General features: G+C 46.0%; 1 protein-coding gene and 2 non-coding genes across 9 annotated transcripts in view; all 3 read right to left on the reverse strand.

Annotated features, from left to right (window-relative positions):
• TEX14 (testis expressed 14, intercellular bridge forming factor) overlaps positions 1-17,179 on the reverse strand; it is a 140,088-nt gene that overhangs the window by 98,577 nt on the left and 24,332 nt on the right. For all 7 annotated transcript variants that reach the window (XM_089317254.1, XM_051824767.3, XM_070060968.2 and 4 more), the window contains exon 2: positions 14,492-14,628. In XM_089317254.1, coding sequence (XP_089173380.1) covers positions 14,492-14,627 — 136 coding nt within the window. In that variant the 5' untranslated portion in view covers position 14,628. The remainder of the gene's footprint in view (positions 1-14,491; positions 14,629-17,179) is intronic.
• On the reverse strand, positions 2,893-3,107 carry LOC127484576 (small nucleolar RNA U3). The gene has a single exon (XR_007911630.3). It is a non-coding gene; the product is annotated as a small nucleolar RNA U3 (small nucleolar RNA).
• Positions 10,917-11,131, reverse strand: LOC127484575 (small nucleolar RNA U3). Its single transcript, XR_007911629.1, has one exon. It is a non-coding gene; the product is annotated as a small nucleolar RNA U3 (small nucleolar RNA).

Below are 17,179 nucleotides of genomic sequence, written 5' to 3' on the forward strand. Positions count from 1 at the left end.
AGACTGCTGTCACTCCTTCAAATAAATAAAATCTTTAAAAAGTTTCATGGATTTGACATTATTTCTGCACTGAACAAATACTTGAGTGCCAACTATAGCAATATTACCTACTATTTATTAATGGCCTGTCACATACCAGCATCATTTTAAGTGTGTTACAGATGAAGTAAATACAATGATGAATCATCGCAGTTTTACAGATGAGGAAACTGAGGTGCTGAAAGATTACATAACTTGCCTAAAGTCATATAGATGGTAGGTCAGGCACCAGAAATTAAGATCTTGACCGTGATCTAGCTTTTCTATTTGCTTCTCTTTCTAGGTAAGGAGTACACAGAGGCAGAGGGCACAGATACATAAAGGTCGTTACACACAGAGCTCACCTTCCAGTAAGAGAGAAAGACAATAGCAAATATACAAGAGAATGCAAGCTAGTGAGGCACACAGAAAATTCCAACAGCAGTGACACAGAGAGGGACTCAGTAGCTACTTCAGGTCTGAGTGCTTATGGAAGCTCTCTTTGAAGATTACATTTAAGCCAAGACTTTAGTGGTTAAAAAAATAGGTAGCTGCCTGATAATCAGAGAAAAACATATCTTAAGCAGAGAAAGCAATTAATGCAAAGGCCAGATGCAGGAAACAAGGTGGTGTGTCCCAGCAACACTAAGACAGTGATAGAGAGCATATGGTTTGAGGAGTTGAGGGGAAGGGCAGGGATGTACCAGACACAGGTGGGTTTTGGAGGCCAAGACAAGGCCAGGATAGGGGTGTCTGGATTTTAAGTTTGAAGGGGAGCCGCTGAGAGGTTTGAAGTAGTGGAGCCCAGTTTTGAGGCTGCTGCAAGGCATATGTGAGACAGACCACAGCAGCCTGTGTTAGGGCATAGCAAACAAAACAAAAACTTAGACTAGGCCACAGGTTTAGTTAACTCATCACCTTTGGCTGACTAAAGCTCTGGACAAGGGTCAGCATTTTGGAACAGAAGGTAAAGCTGCTGCCTGTGATGCAGGCTTCCTGTAGCAGTGCTGGTTGGACTCCTGGATGCTCCACTTCCTATCCGATTCCCCGTGAATGTGCCTGTGAAAACAGCAGAAGATGGCCCAAGTGCTTGGGCCCTGCCACCCACCTGTGCAATGTGGAGTTCCAGACTCCTGGCTTCAGCCTGGCCCAGCTCTGGCCATTTATGGCTGTCTGGGGAGTAAACCAGTGGATGAAGATCTCTCTCCCTCTCTCTAACTTAGCCTTTCAAATAAATAAATAAATAAATCTTTTTTTAAGATTTATTTATTTATTTGAAAGAGAAAGAGATCTTCCATCCACTAGTTTACTCCCCAGATGGCAGCAATAGCCTCGGCTGGGCCAGGCTGAGGCCAGGAACAGGGAGCTGGATTGGAAGTGGAGCACCTGGGACATGAACCAGCACCTATATGGGATGCTGGCCATTGCAGGCAGCAGATTAACCTACTATGCCATAATGCCGGCCCCAAATAAATAAATAAATATCTGCTTTCAAATAAATAAATAAAAGCTTTAAAAATAATTTAATTGTGGCCAGCGCCGCGGCTCACTAGGCTAATCCTCCGCCTAGTGGCGCCGGCACACCAGGTTCTAGTCCCGGTTGGGGCGCCGGATTCTGTCCCAGTTGCCCCCTTCCAGGCCAGCTCTCTGCTGTGGCCAGGGAGTGCAGTGGAGGATGGCCCAGGTGCTTGGGCCCTGCACCCCATGGGAGACCAGGAAAAGCACCTGGCTCCTGGCTCCTGCCATCGGATCAGCGCAGTGCGCCGGCCGCAGCGCGCCGGCCGCGGCGGCCATTGGAGGGTGAACCAACGGCAAAAGGAAGACCTTTCTCTCTGTCTCTCTCTCTCACTGTCCACTCTGCCTGTCAAAAAAAAAAAAAAAAATTTAATTGTATTAAAACAAAAAAGCTCTGGACACTGCTCTTTCTACTAATGCAAACCCTCTCTTTGCCTGACAAATAAAAATAAAATATATTTAAAATGTCGGACAGAACCAATAAGAGGCTGAGAGAATCTTAAAGGTTCTTCAAAAGCTACACAGCCTTGAGTACTAATTCTTTTCCATTCTCTTTATTGTGAGTCCTCATCCCCAGGCACATAACCTACAGTAAGGACTCAGGGTTTGGCCTAGAGACAAAGTTGTGGGAATGACTTAAAAAACGGACTGGACAGAAGTAAACCCCTACGGAGAGAAGTGGGCAGGAGCTGCAGTGCTGCAGAGGTTGAAGAGGAAACAAAGGAATCTGAGTGGTGCCCTAAGGAGCAATGAGACATTGCTGTAACCTGGGCCGGATTTGGGATCTGGATGCTGATTGGGTTTGCTATCTATTTCGGCTATGGAATCTGACACAGCCTCGAAGAGGTTAAGAGTGATAAACCCTCACTTAAGTCTAGGGCTAATATTCTAGACCTTGATCTTAGCAGTTCCTGTACCCATTAGATTTGACATCATCACACCTGAATGCTGTCTAGTCCCCCTCCCTTGTGATGTTGGTGGGGAATACTAATTGAGCTCTGTATTTATCTTGGAATAAAGGATGTGTCTTTGCTCAAAAAAAAAAAAAAAAAAAAAAAAGAGATTTACATTGTCTAAGTCCTGCTCAAAATACTAAGGAGTAAAATCACAGCATAATGATTCCCAGAAAGGAACGCTGACCATATAAGGAAATTAAAAAAAAAAAAAAACAACCTCAGCTGCAAGGAGTGGACTTGTGCCTTCTTGCACTAATTCCCCAAACACATTAGCAAACAACCCTGTGAAAAGTGGAGTCGTTTAAGTTCTTACATAGCACCACTAAACCTAAAATAGTGGTACTAGTATATAAATGGAAAACAAGCACCAAACTTTCCTTAGATACCAGATTTAAAGACGGGAACCACTCAGACTGCGTCCTCCCCCTCTCGCTCCCCGGAGGGAGACGAGAACGATCATCAATGGCAAATGGCGGCCGCAGCGAGGCGGCACCAAGAGCCGGCTTCACGCTCAGGGGACGACGCTGCGCCTCCTCCTCGTGGTTTCCGGTGCTCTACACGTTCAGAGAAACTTCTCTAGTAGCGAACTATAGAAATGATCCCTGAAAGTATAGTCTTGACCCACACCCCGCCGCCTCCGCCGGGCCCGCGCACGCCACGCACTTGTAAGCGATGGCGAGACAGTGTCCGCGCTGATCTCCCTTTACAAAGTCTCCACAGACGCACTCCTGAAGGGCTGCTTCAGAGACAGCTTCCAAACCGCATTCCCAACACTTCCGACGCTACATTAAAAATGGGAAAAAGAACTAAACCTGCAGGAGCCCGATTAGCATCTGACAGGCGCGACAGCCAATCAGGAGCGACTGTCTCTGCCGCTAACGACAGTTCAAGGTGGAGGGTGTGGCCCCGAGCGTCAAATTAATCTGAAACCCGACCGCGACCTCGGTGGGTGGCTTTTCTTCTTTACAGTGAAGATTCTGAGCTTTGAAGCTAATAGGCGGGGTATTGTAAAAATGCTTCGCTGGGATGTGCTTTTAACAGTAATTTTGTACATTCTTGTACTGTTTCAGTTTTCAGCCTTATAGTTTTCAATTTTTCTATCTAGAGAGAGATCACAGTTCATTTTTAGCTGGTTTTTAAATGAAGACTTATTATTTTTTTGAAAGGCAGAGTTACAGAGAGAGGAGAGAGAAAGAGACTGAGAAAGCAATCTTCCATCCACTAGTTCGCTCCCCAAATGCTCACAAAGACTGGAGCTGGGCCAGGCCTAAGCCAGGAGCCCAGAACCCCATCTGGGTCTCCCACAAGGGTGCAGGAGGCCAAACACTTCGGCCATCCTTCCCTGCTTTTCCTGGACCTCAACAGCGAGCTGGATTGGAAGTAGAGTAGCCTGAACTTCAGCTGATGGTCATATGGGATGCTGGCCTCACACAGGGTGGTCAAACCTGCTGCCCTGCAACACCAGCCCCTTTAGTTGTTTCCTTTAGCCTTAGTATTTAAAAGAAAAAATATATATAAATAAGTGCCATATTGTTCTTAATAATAATATAACATATCTCAGTGATTCTGAAAGGTTTCACACTTTCTCTTATACCACCCCTTACCCCCAAAACTAGGTTAAATGAGATTTCTCTTGTTTATTAAGAGGAATGGAGACTGTGGTGCAGCTGGTTAAGCTGCTGTTTGGGAGGTCCACATCCATGTTAGAATGCCTGGTTCGGGCCAGTGCTGTGGCTCACTTGGTTAAACCTCTGCCTGCGGCACCGGCATCCAATATGGATGCTGGTTCTAGTCCCGGTTCTATCCCCTATGCCACAGCACCAGCCCTGAAGTAAGTCTTCTAAAAATAAATAAATAACAACCCTTGGCACACCCAAATGTCATATATGAGTGCAAGGGTTTGAGTACCAGCTCCTTCCTGCTAATGTATACCCTGGGAGGCAGCAGGTGACAACTCAAGTACCTGGTTCTCTGCCACTCATATGGGAGAGATCCATATTGAGTTCAAGGCTCCTAGCTTCAAATGGCCCAGCCCCATCAGTTTCAGGCATTTGGGGAGAGAACAAGCAGACGGAAGCTCTTAGTCTCTCAAATCTATGAAGAAAGAATATGTCTTTCCTGTGGCATAAAGATCAGGAAGGTTTACAGTCCATTCTACAAGACTCAGGTTCCCTAAGCTTGAGTTTGTTAAGCTCTTGGCCCATCAGGCAACCCAGAGTAGGCAGGCATTACTTGGCCTTTCACATCACTCTGTAGGAACTGGGATTCAGGTGTAAAAATGACAATACTTTATTGTTATTGCAGGAGTGATAACGTGTCCTTTCTCTCTAACCCAGGGGTCTATTATCTTCTTCCAGCACCCACAAAACTGTATCAGATCACTTGTTGGCTTGCTAAGAGGGTAAAGCCTCAGTTCTTGATGTTACCAACTTAACTCTACTCCACTGAATACTTCAGCGGCATCTCCCTACTGTCAGGATCAAGGTCAAACCTGTGACCATCTCTTAACAAAGTCCTGCCTGCAGGTCTTGGCTTCCCCTCTGCCTCTCCCACCATCCATTTCAGCTCACATCTGTTCTCTGCTCTCCCATTAAAAAAAAAAAAAAAAAAAGAAAGAAATGTTCTTCCTTATCCTCTTTCCATTGTTAACTATTTTTATTTCTTTAGATCTTGGAACCTCTGATCCTCACACATGTAGACCTCTCCTTTGCAGCACCTATCACGGCTGTGGTTTTATTTTCCTTTGGGTGATTACCTGATCTTCGTTCCTGCCTCTCCAGACAGGGAGAAGGACTCCTACTGAGTTGCTACTTAGTCTCCAGCCTTGGCCATAGCACAGAAAGGGTCTTAGTAGATGAAAACAAACCTACATGTGAGAGCTCCTGAGGAAAATGACTGTAGCACTAGAGTCACAAGCTCTGTTATGTTTCAAAAAAGAAAGAGAAACAGATCCCTTTAAGACCAACAAAGAAGAAACTTTAGCTTAGAGTAATTTTAAGAAAAAGAGCCCAAACACTGAAACTCTGGGCTGAAGACAAGCTCTGAAATGTACGAGGACACTAACCTGCTTTTAGAGAACCTGTCTGTTAGGTTAGAAAAAAAAAAGATATTAAAAAACAAACAAACAAAAAACCCTCCACTTAGGGGTGGGCATTAGGCACGTGGTTAATGCTCTTGGGGATGCCCACATCCCATACTGGAGTTCCTGGATTCGAGATGCAGCTCCACGTCTGATTCCAGCTTCCCAACTGGGAGGCAGCAGACAATGGCCCAAGTGCTTGAGTCCCTGCCACCCATGTGAGAGACCAGGACTGAGTTCCTGGCTCCTGGGTTTAGCCTGGCCCAGCCCTAGCTGTTGAGGACATGTGAGGAGTGAACCAGCAGATGGAAGATATCTCTGTTTCTCTCTCTGTCTCTGTACTGCTCTATCAGCCTTTCAAATAATTGATAAATGATAACTAAATAAAAGCTCTAACAAGAACTGAACTGAATTTTTTTTTTTATAAGATGCCATTTAGGATTTCCCACATCCCGTATCAGAGGGCCTAGGTTTGAGTCCTGGATCCACCCCTGATTCCAGCTTTCTGCTAAAGGACACCCTGTCAGCAGCAGGTGGTGGCTCAAGTACTTAGGTTCCTGCCATCCACACGGGAGACCCAGATGAAGTTCCTGGATCCTGGCTGTTGTGGGCATTTTGGTAGTGGACCAGATGGTAGGAGGTCTCTTTCTGTCTCTCTCTCCCAGCTTTTCACATAAATGAAATATAAAACTAAAAATTTGAAAAAAAAATTCCTGATAAGGCCTTTTTTTTTTTCCAGGCAGAGTTAGACAGTGAGAGAGAGAGACAGAGATAAAGGTCTTCTTTCCATTGGTTCACCCCCAAAATGACCGCTACAGCGGATCCGAAGCCAGGAGCCAGGTGTCTCCTCCTGGTCTCCCATGCGGGTGCAGGGCCCAAGCACTTGGGCCATCCTCCACTGCCTTCCCGGGCCACAGAAGAGTTCTGGACTGGAAGAGGAGCAACCGGGACAGAATCCGGCGCCCCAACTGGGACTAGAACCTGGAGTGCCAGCACCACAGGCGGAGGATTAGCCTAGTGAGCTGTGGCACAGGCCCTGATAAGACCTTTGTGAGGAAAAGAAAACCACATGTGTTTTGCTTACTGGGGAGATGTGACAATCTTAGAAAAATCGGCAAACACGTTTTGAAAGCCAGCCCAAGACTATACTTTCAGGGATCATTTCTATAGTTTGCAAACACGTTTTGCAAGCCAGCCCCTTCAAATGAAGACTAATAGCTGGAGAATTACATTAGGTGTTATTCTTTAACTTTTTATTTATTTAAGAGACAGAGACAAAGAAATAGTACACTTCCATCCTCTGGTTCACTCCCTAAATGCCTGCAATAGCCAGGGTCAAATCTAGAAGCTGGAAACTCAATTCATGTCTCTCAAGTGAGTGGCAGGGACCCAACCACTTGAGTCATCACTGCTGCCTCCCAGGGTGCCCCCTAGCAGACTGGAACCCAAAGTGGAACCGGGACTCAGCACTCCAATATGGGATGGTGCCCCAAGCAGCATCTTAACCACTAGGCCAAATGCTCACATGATGTCGTGTTTTTTTTCTTTTTGGGTTGGTTTTTGTTTTTGAAGATTTACTTACACAGAGAGAGAAAGAGAATCTTCCATCCACTGTTCACTCCCTAAATGGCTGCAACAGCCAGGACTGGGCTAGGCTGATGGCAGGAGCCAGGAGTTTCATCTGGGTCTCCCACATGGGGGTAGGGGCCCAAGTACTTGGACCATCTTCTGCTGTTTTCCCAGGTGCATTAGCAGGGAGTTGCATCAGAGGTGGAGCAGCCAGGACTCAAATCAGCACTCACATGGGATGCTGGTGCCACAGGTGGTGGCTTTACCTGTTAATGCCACAGTGCTGGCACCTAGTGTCATATTTTTAACATCTCTATTAGCTCCATAGAAGCATGGCGTTGGAGCTAGGTGATGTTCTTTAGAGCTAGATGGCCTTGGTCCAGTATAGTCTTCAATTACCGGTTTATGAAATCTTGGGCAAATCCCCTCCCCTTGTCCAAGATAGATGAGGTCTCTCTTTAGACTGAACTAGGCACACTGCATACTGCAGCTCTACATACAGCTTCAGAAAATCCCTGCTGAATGCAGCCTGTTTAAGATCAGAACCTTTCCCTGGCATTTTCATTCTATCCCTCTTTGATAGGCTCATGCTTCCATGTTACTAGTAGTAACAAAAACTACTGTTGGGGGATAGGGCTCTCTTATTCCAAGTAACAGCCACAGATGTAACCTCACTTACTTCTTACAACTCTGTTATATATATGCCCCCACCAACAAAGGCCTTTCCACCTCTTGTTTCCTATTCCTGAAATGCTCTTTAATGACAATCAGTGTAGGTGGCACCTTGGCAGTTCCAAAACAGACATGTCCCTGATACCAGGAAAAGAAAGCCCGGGCTTTCGTGGACATTTCTGAAGACTGTAATCTGCTATCTTTGAAGTGACAGGGAATATATGCTGTGATTTGTCATAAACTTTACAACTTAAGCTGGCAGGTTAATATGACACTATTTCTATTGAGAATCAGTGATTTACAGTCTGGGTTTTTTTTTTTTTTTTTTTCCCCTTTACCTCAAAATAAGTCCACAGGGCTGGCGCAGTGGAACAGTGGGTTAACACCCTGGCCTGAAGTGCTGGGGAGTGAACCAGCAGATGGAAGACCTCTCTGCCTCTCCTCTCTCTGTGTAACTCTGACTTTAAAGTAAATAAATAAAATCTGTAAAAAAAAAAAAAAAATACAGTACAGATGCTGGCCTCAGAAGCCTAAAAGAATCTGTGTAGAGTCAGAGATATATGGGATCTGAGTGGTTTGGCTGCCCCTAACAGCCTCTACAAACCACTGGTAAAACAATGGCAAAAGGTTAATAATAATAAGCAAAACCTGCTAAGATGTCAATATTGTGCCAGGCTCTCTGTTGAAAGCTTTATAGGAATACACACAGGTCATTTAATTGTTTTCACTGTAGGTATTGTTCATTCTAGAGCAGAGGAAACTGAGATATAGAGTCATTACAGCACAGGGGATGTGAATCTGGACTAGTGTGTCAGTTATTCTACAAGGGAACAACGGGACTTACTGGTGAACCACAAGATAACTTCAATTGCTATGCTCAAATTATTTTTATTGTAATAACATTCATTTGGCTATATATATCACCAGTATTTAGTATCACTACATTAAAATTTAAATATTAAAGTTCCTTTATACTGGGAAAACATTAACAAAATAATGAGATGCCACTACACACCTACAAGAATGAGTACATTCCAAAACACTGACAAGTGCTGTGGAGGAGCAAAAAGAATTTTCATTCATTGCTGGTGGGAACACAATATGACATAGCCACTTTGTTTGTTGCTTTAAAGTTTTAAATTTTTTTTTTCTTATTTGAAAGGAGAGACCGGCGCCACAGCTCACTAGGCTAATCCTCCGCCTGTGACACCGGCACCCCAGGTTCTCATCCCGGTTGCTCCTCTTCCAGTTCAGCACTCTGCTGTGGCCCAGGAAGGCAGTAGAGGATGGCCCAAGTGCTTGGGCCCTGCACCTGCATGGGAGACCAGGAGAAGCACCTGGCTCCTGGCTTCAGATCCGCTGTAGCGGCCATTTTGGGGGTGAACCAATGGAAGGAAGACCTTTCTCTGTCTCTCTTTTACTGTCTAACTCTGCCTGTTAAAGGACAGGACAGGACAGGACAGGAAAGGAAAGGAAAGGAAAGGAAAGGAAAGAGGAGAGAGAGAGAAGGAGATATCTCATTTATTCACTTTCCAAATGCCTCAGGGCTGGGCCAGGCTGAAGCCAGGACACAGGAACTCTATCTGGGTCTTCCATGTGGGTGGCAAGTGCTTGAGCCATCACCTGCTCTTTCTGTACTTAAGATTGAGACCCAGCACTCAGATATGGGATGCAGGTATTTCATGTGGTGTCTTAACCACTGGCCTCAGTACAGCCACTGAGACAGTTTGGCAGTTTCTTTCATATCAAAAAGTCTTATAAGATCCAGCAGTAGTGTGCCTTGGTATTTACTTGCTATGAGTCGAACACATGTTCACACGAAAATCTGCATGTGCATATTTATAGCTACTGTATTCCTAACTGCCAACACTTGGAAGCAATTAACATGTTTTTCAATAGAATAGTTAAATAAATTGTGATACACTCATACAAAGGAATATTGTTTAGCAAATTTTTAAAAAACGAGTTATCAAGCCACAAAATATCATGGAGGAAACTAAAATGCACATTCTTAAGTGAAAGAAGCCAACCTTAAAAGCCTACACACCGTAAGAGTCTAACCATTTGATAGTCTGGAAAAGCAAAACTATAATAGAGACAGTAAAAGACAAGCAGTGGCCAGGTTTTCACAGTAGCAATCAATAGAATGAACAACAGGGATTTTTCAGGGCTGTGAACCATTGTGTATGATGACGGGTACAGGCATACATTTGTCAAAACCCACAGAACTGTCCTGCACCAAGAGTGAATTGTACTTCATGGTTTCCATTTAAAATAACGTTGTCAAAGGATGGAGAATTGTCAATGAGTCTTTTGGTTTTTGTCCCCACCAGGTAACTGAATGCCAATCTAATCAGCAATTTTTTTTCTCCTGCGAAATTGTACTTCAAGCCGACTGCCACCAGTCCCCTTTGGGTTTTCCTCTCTTGGAAGCCCCCTCCATGCCGCTCTGGCTGGAGATCCTTGATTCTAATACTTTTAAATCTCAAAATAAAATAAAACAATGCGTCAATATCCAGTTTAAATACCACCATCATTAAGACTATGGTTTCAGCTACTAACTCGTTCAGAATGTGGACAAAGTGGTGCTATAAGAACACACCACAGAAGTGAAGGGTTGGCCGGCGCCACGGCTCACTAAGCTAATCCTCCGCCTGCCGCGGTTGCCCCTCTTCCAAGCCAGCTCTCTGCTGTGGCCAGGGAATGCAGTGGAAGATGGCCCAGGTACTTGGGCCCCGCACCCGCATGGGAGACCAGAAATACCTGGTTCCTGCCATCCGATCGGCGCGGTGCGCCGGCTGCAGTGGCCATTGGGGAGTGAACCTACCGCAAAGGAAGACCTTTCTCTCAGTCTCTCACTGCCCACCCTGCATGAAGGAGTAACCACCAGTAACCCAACAACGAAGCGCTGGGAAATATGGGACTACCCACGAACCTAGAGCACTCCGGGACGTACTAAAAAGCCTAGGTTTCCCTAAAAACAAAGCAAAAAAAGCCTATGAAGAATTAAAATAGCTCCCAATCGCTTTTTCAGCAAAGACACCTGCTCTACCCCCATACTTAGAAAATAATAAACCTGCTATCAAAAACCAGCATTAAAGACGGGAACCACTCAGACTGCGTCCTCCCCCTCTCGCTCCCCGGAGGGAGACGAGAACGATCATCAATGGCAAATGGCGGCCGCAGCGAGGCGGCACCAAGAGCCGGCTTCACGCTCAGGGGACGACGCTGCGCCTCCTCCTCGTGGTTTCCGGTGCTCTACACGTTCAGAGAAACTTCTCTAGTAGCGAACTATAGAAATGATCCCTGAAAGTATAGTCTTGACCCACACCCCGCCGCCTCCGCCGGGCCTGCGCACGCCACACACTTCAGAGTGACGGTGAGTTCTCTTGTGCTTTTGTTTTCTTTTCATTTTGGGGGGCAGGTTAGACCGTTTGCTTTTTCAGTTTTTTTTTTTATATCTGCTCACTTGATACTGTTCAAAACACAGTTTTTACTTTTAAGTAGTTGAGGAACGTGGCAAAGCAGCCCAGTGCATTATTAACATACGGCTCCGCAGCAGCCACTCACACGCCGCCTCTGTCGCCCCACCCACCGCCCCGGTCCCGCCCGCGGCAGATCCAGGAGGTTCTGCCCAACCATCGTGAAGAGATGACTGGACCGCTGGCTGCGTGGGGAGACCCAGTTTCCTTTGCCTTGGAAGAGAGAAGGAGGAAGAGGGCAAGGGGTGCGCATTCCTAACGTCACACAACCACAGTCGTAGCAATCATAAATGGTCGTCTATTGAAGTCCTCCTTGGTAAGCAGTTGAAGGATCAGGATTGATGAGTTCCCCTTTCTTGCAGATGCTTGCTATGGCATCTGAAGGAAGGACATCTGGCAACCAAGACTGTCTGGCACTAAATTAGTAGGTGTTCTTTCTGTAAACCCAATGGTCCCCCGGGGCCAGCGTTCTGGTGCAGTGGGTTAAACTGCCGCCTGTAATGCCAGTTGGAGTCCCACCTGCTCCGCTTCTAATTCAGCTCCCTGCTATGGACCCCTGCAATCCATGTGCGAGACTGACAAGGAGTTCCAGACTCCTGACTTTATCCTTGTTCAGGCCAGGCATAGAGGCATTTGGGGAGTGAACCAGCAAATGGAAGATTCTGGCTCTTCCTCTCTTTAACTCTGCATTTCAAATAAATAAATCTTTTTTAAAAAGATTATTTTAAAAAGATTTATTTATTTTATTTGAAAGTCAGAGTTACACAGAGAGAGGAGAGGGAGAGAGAGAGAGAAGTCTTCCATCTGTTGGTTCACTCCCCAGATGGCCGCAACGGCCGGAGCTGCGCCAATCCAAAGCCAGGAGCCAGGAGCTTCTTCCAGGTCTCCCATGCGGGTGCAGGGGCCCAAGGACTTGGGCCCGGTTAGGGCGTCAGGTACTAGTCCCGGTTGCTCCTCTTCCAGTCCAGCTCTCTGCTGTGGCCCGGGAAGGCAGTGGAGGATGGCCCAAGTGCTTGGGTCCCTGCACCCACATGGGAGACCAGGAGGAAGCACCTGGCTCCTGGCTTCAGATCGGCACAGCACCAACTGTGGCAGCCATTAGGGGAGTGAATCAATGGAAGGAAGACCTTTCTCTGTCTCTCACTGTCTATAACTCTGTCTAATTAAAAATAAAATCAAATAAATCTTTAACAAAAAAACAAAGAGTTGCAGAGAGAGACCTTCCATCTGCTGGTTCATTCCTCAAATGGTTACAAGGAAGCCAGGAACTTCATCCGAGTCTCCCAGGTGGGTGCAGGGCCTCAGGACTTGGGCCATCCTCTGCTGCTTTTCCAGGCCATTAGCAGGTAGCTGGGTCAACTGGGATTCCAATTGGGATGCCGGCTTTCAAGTAGAGGCTTTACCCGCTATGCCACAATGCTGGCCCCCTTCCTGTCTTCTAAAACGCTTAGGAAGCCTACCCATTTACTTCTGGAAAAAGTTAGTTTCTCAAAGAATTCCTCAAAAATTTCATATATGATGTGTGATTCTTTTTAGTCACTGACTACCTGCTGTATAAATGGCTCCCATCCCACATCTTCCTTCTTGCCAGGGAGCACAGTGCTATGTGGACATTTGCAGAACAGTGTTCTCAATCAACCACATTTCTGATTGTGTCATGCCAGCATATCAGTCATCTCATCTAACCATCTCTACAGACAGCCCTCCCTGGAAAACGTCAAATGCTCTATTTAAATTCCCTTCAGAGAAATGGACAGTGTTGGGGCAATCTGGACAAATCTGGGACATATCTGTTGTCAGAGCAGTTCCTTCTATTTTGAAGTTAGAAAGCACCTTCCAGTCACTTTCATCCAAGAGCCTTGTCTTGGGCCCAGCACTGCAGCCTAGCAGGTAAAGCTGTTGCCTGTAGTACCAGCATTCCATATGGGTGCCAGTTCAAGTCCCAGCTGTTCCTCTTCTGACCTAGCTCTCTGCTATGGCCTGGGAAGACAGTGGAAAATGGCCCAAGTCCTTGGGCCTTGCACCTACATGGGATACCTGGAAAAGGTTCCTGGCTCTTGGCTTTGGATTGGCAGATGGCGGAAGGCGGATGGAAGCCTTCTCCCTCTCTGCCTCTTTGTAACTCTGCCTTTCAAATAGTCTTTAAGAAAAATAAAAAACTTAAAATCTCAGTCAACCACAGGTCTCATAAATCTCACCAGATGGAGCGGAACAGAAGGAGAAAGGGAAATCAGCTAAAAGCAAAGGTAGGTGGCCTGTGAGAGATCATAGGAGCCTGGTAGTGGCAAGACCTATGGTTTTCCAGCACAAATCAAAAATAAAAACAGCCAGGGTCGGCAGTATGGTGTAGCCGGTAAAGCTGCTACCTGCAACGCCAGCATCCCATGTGGGCACTGGTTCAAGTCCCGGCTGCTCTACTTCCAAGCCAGCTCCCTGCTAATGCATCTGTGAAAGCAGCGGAAGATAGTCCTAGTGCTTGGGTCCTTGAACCCACGTGGGAGACCCGGATGAAGCTCCTGGCTCCAGGCTTTGACCTGGCCCAGCCCCAGCCGTTGTGGCCATTTGGGGAGTGAATGAGCAGATGGAAGATCGATCGCTTTGTCTCTCCCTCCTTCTCTGCCTTTCAAGTAAATAAATCTTTAAAAAAAAAAAAAAAAAAAAAGGGCCGGCGCCGTGGCTCACTAGGCTAATCCTCCGCCTTGCGGCGCCGGCACACCGGGTTCTAGTCCCGGTCGGGGCGCTGGATTCTGTCCCGGTTGCCCCTCTTCCAGGCCAGCCCTCTGCTGTGGCCCGGGAGTGCAGTGGAGGATGGCCCAAGTGCTTGGGCCCTGCACCCCATGGGAGACCAGAAGTACCTGGCTCCTGCCATCAGATCAGCGTGGAGGCCTGCCGCGGCGGCCATTGGAGGGTGAACCAACGGCAAAGGAAGACCTGTCTCTCTGTCTCTCTCTCTCACTGTCTACTCTGCCTTTCAAAAAAAAGGAAGGAAGGAAGGAAGAAAACCAGCCTCCTAACAAGGCTTTAAGACTTCTAATGAGCAGTATGACTGCAGTAGCAGAGAACATTTCATGTCTAAATTTACTGTTTAGATTTTTTTCCCAAAAAACTCACTCACAGTTTTATGATGTCCCTGATTTTCCTCCAAACACTATTCAGAAATGTGGGTCAGGTTGCTTCTGTCATCTCAGCACAGTACTTACCTTTCTTAAGAATTTTCTTAACTTTCACATAATTCCCCTGTTTAACATACTCATGAAGCTGAGCTTCTAAGGAGTCATTTCTTAAGGTACCAAGCTGAACAGGACAGGGTACTGGAAGATGAACAGTCCGTGACATCCTGTTTCAAAAGAGAACAACATGCTTATTCTTTTTTTTTTTTTTTTGATTTTTTTTTTTTTTTTTTTTTTTTTTTGACAGGCAGAGTGTACAGTGAGAGAGAGAGACAGAGAGAAAGGTCTTCCTTTTGCCGTTGGTTCACCCTCCAATGGCCGCCGCGGCCGGCGCGCTGCGGCCGGCGCACCGCGCTGATCCGATGGCAGGAGCCAGGAGCCAGGTGCTTTTCCTGGTCTCCCATGGGGTGCAGGGCCCAAGCACCTGGGCCATCCTCCACTGCACTCCCGGGCCACAGCAGAGGGCTGGCCTGGAAGAGGGGCAACCGGGACAGAATCCGGCGCCCCAACCGGGACTAGAACCCGGTGTGCCGGCGCCGCTAGGCGGAGGATTAGCCTAGTGAGCCGCGGCGCCGGCCAACATGCTTATTCTAACTGAGCTAGAAATGCAATGAAGAAACTTAGATTCTTTCACATGTAGAAACTTGCCCACTTTGATAAATACAGTTGTCTCTGGGTATCAGTGGAGAACTGGGTCCAGGATTCCTCCCCCTAACCCCAGTAATCCTCCAATGCTCAAGTCCTTTTTATAAAAATGGTGGAGTGTTTGCATATAGCCCACATTCATTCTCTCCTATACTTTAAATTAACTCTGGACTATTTATAATATCTAATATATACATGCTATATAAATAGTTGTATTTTTCAGGGAAAAATGACAAGAAAAAAGTCTGTACACATTTTGTGCAGATGCTATTTATTTCTTGAGGATATTTATGATCTTTGGTTGGTTTAATTCATGGATGTGGGACTCATGGATACAAAGGGCCAACTGTAATGAAGGAGATTATGCAAAAATTAATGAAATTCTATGAGGTTGATGAAACTAAAGAACTGACTATTCATCAGCATTTTTCTCTCTAGCTCTCTCTCTGTCTCTGCCTCTCTGTAACTGCCCTTTTTTTTTTTATTTTACTTTTTATTTTTTGACAGGCAGAGTGGACAGTGAGAGAGAGAGACAGAGAGAAAGGTCTTCCTTTTGCTGTTGGTTCACCCTCCAATGGCTGCTGCGGCTGGCGTGCTGGGGCCGGCGCACCGCGCTGATCCAATGGCAGGAGCCAGGTACTTCTCCTGGTCTCCCGTGGGGTGCAGGGCCCAAGCACTTGGGCCATCCTCCACTGCACTCCCTGGCCACAGCAGAGAGCTGGCCTGGAAGAGGGGCAACCAGGACAGAATCCGGCGCCCCGACCGGGACTAGAACCCGGTGTGCCAGCGCCCCAGCGGAGGATTAGCCTAGTGAGCCGCAGCGCCGGCCTGTAACTGCCTTTCAAATAAATGGATAAATCTAAAAAAAAGAAAAATATAACATTGTGTCATTAAGATAATTTTTATTTTTGTTTATCTGCTTTCTCCCATTGTATCTAATTATTTAAATTTTATTATTTTTTAAATTTTGGAAACTATTAACTTTGAAATGTTAGAACACAAATATGCAGTCATTATATATTTAAGATTAGGGGGTAGATACGTGGCACAGCAATTGAGTTGCTGTTTGGGATGCCAGTATCCCATATCACATACCTGGTTTGAGTCCTGGCTATTCCACTTCCTGCTAATAGGTACCCTGGGAGGCAGCAGATGATGGCTCAAGTATATATATACATATACAAAGTACATATATATATATATATATAAATGCAAAGTATATAAATACAAAGTGTGTGTATATATATATATGGAGAGAGAGAGGGGGCAGTATTAAGTAGTGGTTAAGTTCATACTTCAGACTCTGAAGTTCTGGTTCTGTTACCTTAGAGAAATTATCCAACATTGATACACTTCCATGTCTTCATCTGTAAAATGCAGCTTAAAATAACCAGATGGTTGTTGAGAATTTCAAGTGAGCTAATATGTGTAGTGTCCTTAGAATAGTGCCTGGCACACCAGGAGTTCTCTGTAATTGCTAGCTATTACTGTACACAATAACCATGCGCAGATATTTTACTTTGTACATTTTAAAACTATACTTGACCATCATTCATACAAAATCAAGTGTTGTACCTACTGCTATGATTTGAATGTGTCCCCCAAAGTTCATGTATTGGAAACTTGATCGCCAATGTGAAGCTACTGGAAGTTGGGACCTTTAAGAGCTACTTAGGTTATGTTTACCCCCTCCTCATGAATGGAATGAATGCTGTTATTGTTGAGGGAACAAGGTTTTTGTTTGTTTGGTTGGTTGGTTTTTTTTTTTTTTTAATTCATTCATAGGAATAGGTTCCCTATAAATGGATCAGTTCAGGGCCCATTTGCACCTCCCACTGTCCCTGTACTTCTCCCACCTCCCACTCCTGTTGCCTCTCTTCCTGCAGTGATGCAGAAAAAAGGCCCTCGGGGTTGGCGCTGTGGTGCAGTGGGTTAATGCCCTGGCCTGAAGTGCCAGCATCCCATACGAGCACCGGTTCAAGTCCCGGCTGCTCCAATTCCTATCCAGCTCTCTGCTATGGCCTGGGATAGCAGTAGAAGATGGCCCAAGTCCTTGGGCCCATGCACCCACGT

The sequence above is a fragment of the Oryctolagus cuniculus genome, chromosome 17 (genome assembly GCF_051225735.1).
Source record: "Oryctolagus cuniculus isolate XC-2025 breed Fujian yellow rabbit chromosome 17, ASM5122573v1, whole genome shotgun sequence".
NCBI lineage: Eukaryota > Metazoa > Chordata > Mammalia > Lagomorpha > Leporidae > Oryctolagus > Oryctolagus cuniculus.